Source organism: Chaetomium strumarium, assembly GCF_033439665.1.
Source record: "Chaetomium strumarium strain CBS 333.67 chromosome Unknown B0T15scaffold_2, whole genome shotgun sequence".
NCBI classification, from domain to species: domain Eukaryota; kingdom Fungi; phylum Ascomycota; class Sordariomycetes; order Sordariales; family Chaetomiaceae; genus Chaetomium; species Chaetomium strumarium.
The window spans coordinates 4,863,079-4,869,223 of record NW_026944430.1 but is presented as its reverse complement, the minus strand read 5'-3'; the positions used below and the strand labels follow the sequence as shown (position 1 = coordinate 4,869,223).

The following is a 6,145-nucleotide window of genomic DNA, read 5'->3' as shown; positions in this document are numbered from 1 at the left end:
CTCGCGAGGCCAGCGCCCGCGGTGTTTTCCAAGACCAAAAGTCGCGTGTCGGCACCGACGGGCGCCGGCCCCAGCAGCATCCAAGACAACCTCTTTGCGGCGGCAGCAGTGACAACGACAACGGCACGCGCAACCCCATTGCAAGGACCTTGTACAGTCTCCTATGTCGCACACACGAGCCATGATTCTCCTTCTCCGGCTTCTTCGGCTACAGCATCTCCCGCTTCTTCAGATCCTTCGGCTTCTTCGGATTCTCCTTCGGTTTCGTTCCTCTCCGCCTTATGGCTGGCGCTCGCCGCTCTGGCTTTCACTTCGGCTTCTTCTTCATCTTCCTCATCATCTTCGCCAGCCCCCGGTGGCGACGGCACAGCATTAGATTGGGCATTGCTAGGCTCACTGGTGTTTCAGTTTTTCTTCTTGTGGTCCGTCGGCTGGCACGCGCTACGCGGCTTCGCGCGTCGGCGACTGGACGGCATCGTAGGGTATGGGGCTTCGGCATGGGCATGGGTTTGGCATGGGAGTGGGCAGCATCATCATCATCAACATCGTCGGTCTCGAAATTGGACTATCACGTGGAACTTGGGCAGGTCGTCTATCGCTAGGGTTTGGGAACGGGTGTCGTTCTTCTGGAGGCGATGAACTTCTTTATCTATATGGGTAGTAGCTAGACTGCAGACTTTGTTACGAGGCGTGTGTGGTAGCATATATACATACATACATATATACATACATACATAGCATGGGATATGAACAGGATGAAAATGAAACATGGGCTGCGTTTTTTGGCTTAGCGATTCGATGGTTTCCTTGCTGAACCTGTTCCTGGGCTGTTGGTTTGTGTCATGAGATGCTCAGTTCCAGCAGGACTTATCGAATGGGCGAGCTAGGACGTGCAATGCTGCCCACATCGCCGTCGTTCGGCTGCGCAAGGAGGTGGTGGCCGAATCGGTGATTGGATAAGTTGCTATCCCGTTTCGCCTCCTTCCTCGGGCGGGCCAGGCATCGTGCTGTTGCACTTTTCGCAGAACATGCCCATAATGTTAGCTATTTCGCCACCCTTCGTCAACAAACCCAGTTGAGCTTATTGTCATGAGTACCGAGAACGCCAGAGGGCTGTTTAGAGCGAAATATTATTAGCGGGCCTATTATATTCAATCAAGGCAGGAGGAGAACCGTGAAGGAAAAGAAGGCAGGTATGAGACGGCTGGTGACAGGCTGTGAGAGTGTCAGTATTCGGTTGCTGGCCTATCAAATTGTTGATACTAGTGAGTACTAGTAATCAGGCTCGACAAGTTTCGAGATGGAACCGAATACTTCGACATCGGCATCCGTGCTCAGGTAGCTGCGACCAACCAGAGAAGGTTATAGATTGATTCGTAGTGGAAAGATAGGATTTACTGGCTCTTCCTACGACTAACTTGTCACGTAACCTGTCTAACAATTGAACAAATGGAATGATTAATACTAGCCCGGGTATACAGCAACAAGACAAACAGCAACAACCAGAAAAGCCACCAGCTACTAGTACGTATAGTACAGCACTTATTACAGTATATAGGTCCCTCACTCCCTCTCATCTCGGTCCACCCCTCCCTGACGACCAACAGAAGAACCCCTTTCTCTTTTCCTCTCCTGCGCCTCCGCATGGATCAACTCCCGGAGGATGGCCAACCCCTCCAGCCGATCCGACCTCCTCCCGATATCCAACCCCCACGCCTTCAGGAAGGGCGCCTCCCCGCGGTAATTGACGTGCAGCCAGATGCGTTCCTGGCGCGTGTGCCGCAGCGAGTCGACTCGCTCCGAAGGCCGCCGAGCCAATCGGGTAGGTTTTGTCTCTTCTTCTTCACCTCTTCCTTTTTCTCTTTCTCTGCTGGTTGTCGTGGTGGTGGTTGCGCTGCTTGTGGTCTGCGCATTTGGAGTGGGAACGTACGGTGCGCCTGCTCCATCGCTGCTGTTCTTGTTCTGGACCCGTTGTTGTTCTTCCCTTCTTTCTTTGCTCCCGCCGTACGCTCCGACAATGCTCTCTAAGTCGGTGCCGTCTGGCGTGGGAGGGGGCGTGTCGACGTGGATGGCGGGCGGCGCGACAAATGCCCAGTCGTCTTGTCGGTTTGCTGAGACGCCTCCTGCTCCTCCTCCTGCTGCTGCTGCTGCTCGTTGGCTCTGCGAAGAGGGCGATCGTACAGCATACTCAGGCTTCTTAGGCCTATCGCTCCCCGGGTTGGCTTTGTCGGCCGCTACTGAGCCTCCTCCCTCGGCCCGGTGCTGCTGTGGCGGAAGGATGGGGAGGGGCTTGTACTTCGAGTCCTTCCGTGCCAGTGGCGTGGGTTGTTGCCCCGTGGGCCGTGGTGAGCTGGGTAAGGAGGGCAATGGCGTGTTGGGCGGGGGTGTCTTGGGGCTGCGGCTCTTCTCAGACGACGGCAGTCTGAGCGGCGGCGGCCGGAGGTCTGTAGCGCTCAGGGGGCTAGGAGGAGCAGGGTCCTCTCCCCCTCGGCTCGGGAGTCTCTCGTGGGAGGGTTTGGGTCTGAGAGGAGGCGGCTGCGACTGCGACCTTTCGGTCTCGCTTGGTGGCTCCTTGTAAAAGTCGAACCACTTGGTGGCGCGGCTGTCGATCGAGCCGGTGTCACTCTTCAGTGCTCGATTTCCCAGGGTTGACCCCGGCACTAGAAGGGTGGAAGGGGACTGGGGGGCGCTGTTGTTGTTGCTGCTGAGGGCGCTCTCAATGCTCGGAACATCTGCGTCCTCGACGCGCCCGCCACCCAAGTGCTCGATCTGTGGCCTCCAGGCTTCCGGTGCGGATCTGACTGACGCCGTGATTGTCCTTGAAAACGAGCCTCAGCGTTTAGGTTCCACACGTTGTAAAGGGCGGCATGGCATATCTTACCGACTGGAACCGGACCGCTTGACCCATTTAGGAACGCGGAAGCTGGTCTTTCTTCCTACGGGCGACTTCATCGATGAAGGCGTTTCCGGTCGCCTGTCGACAGCAGGAGAGATGGAGATGATCGGTTCCGTTCTCGATCGGCTTGGTCCGGCACCTGCAGACGCACCACTACTACTACTAGTAGTCGGCTCAGGCCACACCCCGGACATGACAGCCATTCTCTCAGTCGACTCGTGTATTGTGTCCATCGCGAAAGTCGGGCAGAACAATTGGGCACGGGCCAGAAGTTGATTGATTTATTTAGTGGCCATGGCACTTGGGTCTCGGAAGTAGGGCCCAATATTATGAGATTCGGCGCCCGCTATTCCCGTCGACGGGTCCGAGTCTCAGTCAGGAGCTGGGCAGAGCCAGTGGAAAGATCCAGAAATCTCCGTGCTGATATCTTTGCTGTTTTACGTCACTCGAGCCCGACTAAATCCCTTTGCGATTTCCGCGAGGGCGCAGTCCAAGATGTATCGGAGTGGCCTCAGGGGCTCGCGTCTTGGCAGACCCATTGGCCGTTCGCGTAGACGCAGGTCCAGCCGACTTGAAACACCAAACCCCAAGCGCAGCCAATAAGAGACTTTGCGACCATCTTGTTTCAAACAAGGGTCGAAAGGGTCAACAGAGCAAGGACTAATCCATAACATATGTTTTTCCGTGGCTGCGTTCTGCCTTAATAACCCAGGATGCATACCCGAAGTCGTATTGGATACGGAAAGTCGAATCCGTGGGGGGGGGGGACTGAGAAAGAGGACCGAGAAGAAGTGAAAGACGAACCCACACGCTGCTTCGGACTTTTACCTGCCTGGGAACGGCACGTGGCCGGGAGCATGGATCGGATCCGGACTCCGGAGGATTTTGACAAGCCCGGAGATGGCGCCGTCTGTCACTTCAGCCCCTTTAGCCCCTTTACACTAGTGTAGCTCCTGGTTCCTCGCCGATGGACGGGGCATCCCGGGGGAAATCGAACTTTCCATGGAAGCATCGCTCTGCGAGCGCGGCAATATATTCCCGCATGGAACGCGTATCATTGAAGCGTGGGTGGTCGTCGTTCTCGCCGGCGGCTTTCTAGCCAATTCTCGCCCGGATTCTGGTGGAGCAACGTCTGGATTTTGTAGGAGTTCATGGTGAGGCTCATGGTCTGATTCCTTTACGGACACTTTTACGCAAGCTTCCACGACCTGTTTACGGACTAGTGTACACTGGGCATTCTATTACATCTTCGGCATGGAGACCCAGGATCTAGTCCTTGACTGACATGTATTGTCCTTGCTGCTGTTAGAAAATCAACTCTTGACGGAGGAGGAGGAGCCATCATGCCAAATGTACGGATGTACTATACATACATACCTGCCAAGTGTAAGGGACCACATGCTCCGCTTCTTCGGTTGATAGGACAAGTTGAGACGCGGCGCATCCCTTCCGATTACGCGTTTACCCCCCTGCGATGTGTCTTCGCAACGTGGTTCGGGTCATGGTTATAGACCCTGGTCATGCTAAACTTAGTAACTATAATTGGGGAAGCAAGGCCTTCCGCCGGAGAACGCCATACACCGAGCCCCTGATCCTCATAGCTACAGAGAGTCAAGCAAATATAATGAAAAGGGTAGAGGAAAGCATGGAGAAAGGTAGATCGGGAAGAAGCCAGAGAAGACAAGAAAGAAGACAGAGGAAAGAACGAAGATGACAATGATGAGTAAGAAGAAGAAAATGAGGTTGAAGAGGAAGACGGCGAAGAAGCCGGGAATAAAGATAAAAAGAAAGGTTACAACATAAAGAAGAAGGAAGAAGATAACGAGGAAGAAGACGAGAAAGATAAAGCGAAAGATCAGAAAGATGAAAAAAGAAGATGATGACGACAAATGAAAGGTGCAGGAAATATCAGAACTCGAAAGTTGAAAGTGCAACTGGTAACCAAACATTTCTATCTCCTCAGGTGTGCCCGCTGGCATCGGCTGACATCGAGGTGTGGTTTCCGGCTTATCTTTGGCCAGAGGGAGCCTGGGAACCGAAGCATCACACCCACGGAACCCCCGGGTGCTGAGAAAGATCGGCTCAGAGCCTCGGGGGGCTAAGTTTGGATCTAGAGGTTAGGAACTATCCACTGCAAATGATCAACGGTCTTTCCCGTGGCCATCCGCATGACTAGGCCCATCGTTACCATACCTGACCTTTCTAGGACCGACTCGAGGAACAGCCGGAATTGTATCTAAGGATCCACACCGTTCACGACCCGTGATACAATGCGGGATCGAGCATAATGTGTTCTCAGAGCCGAGAAGGGTCCGAAACATCTCTTCCCTTAGCAGCACTGCCCCGACTTGCCTTCACCAAACCTCACCAAGAAGCCGGTAAGTATCCGAAATTGGCCCCCTTCCCCGCAACCTTAGCAGCGCTATCACGCTCGCCAGGTTTGGGTCCGATGATGTGTGGGTTATTGAAGCAATCCAGAAAGGAGCTAAGATGAAGGCCGTCGAGATATTCAAGAAGCGCACAGAAGACGGAAACGTCTTCCCCAGTGATACGATGGAGAGACCCAGGGACTATACAAATTACGTAAGATGCTAGCCAGACTGCCAGAGTAACCTATGCTGTCAATAACACGATATGCTCCAGGGACGTACACTCCAGGGACGTACACTCCATTGGAGCAAGGGGATAGGAAGCCTACGCCTTACCGTCTAAGCTTAGAAGGAGAGGAAGGAGAGGAAGGAGAGGAAGGAGAGGAAGAAGGGTTTGTGACTAGTACCCCGGAATGTACGACGAAGTCTGGAGTCCCAGCTGTTTGATCAGTGGTAGTTGGATCGATATACAAGAGATGCATGTGCGGACAGTGTGGTGATCTTACATCTCTATCGTTGTGGTGCAATCTTCACCGCGAGCGCATTGCACGAGTCGAGAACATCCTGGAGGACTACCTACTGCTAGTAAAAATGCTGTTTGTTGAGGCAAGCATACTGCCGGAGGCTTAGTTTGATCTCGGAGGTAGCCGACATATGTTTTTTCTCATCACCCGCACTGGGTCCCTCTCAATCTCATATGGATTAGCTCTCGCGGCTCGTTCTGAAATCCGCCTGCCGGGCGTAACCTAGAACCACAAATCCGGACCGCCGAAGCTAAGCGGCTTGACGATGGCCGGGTCTGGCCAGAAGCCGGAGAATTTTTACTGAGGCTGTGATTACCAGTTTTGGTGCTGGATGCTGCAGCTGCACCTCGGTACTG

General features: G+C 54.0%; 1 protein-coding gene across 1 annotated transcript; it reads right to left on the bottom strand.

The window, feature by feature from the left end:
* Positions 1–1,357: 1,357 nt before the first annotated feature.
* B0T15DRAFT_573259 (uncharacterized protein) lies at positions 1,358–3,409 on the bottom strand. The gene is made up of 2 exons (XM_062870921.1): positions 2,882–3,409; positions 1,358–2,818 (listed from the first exon to the last, which is right to left on the bottom strand). Exons 1-2 carry the CDS (start codon positions 3,127–3,129, stop codon positions 1,564–1,566), a joined length of 1,503 nt encoding a protein of 500 aa, XP_062725018.1. The 5' UTR covers positions 3,130–3,409; the 3' UTR covers positions 1,358–1,563.
* Between the last annotated feature and the right edge of the window lie 2,736 nt (positions 3,410–6,145).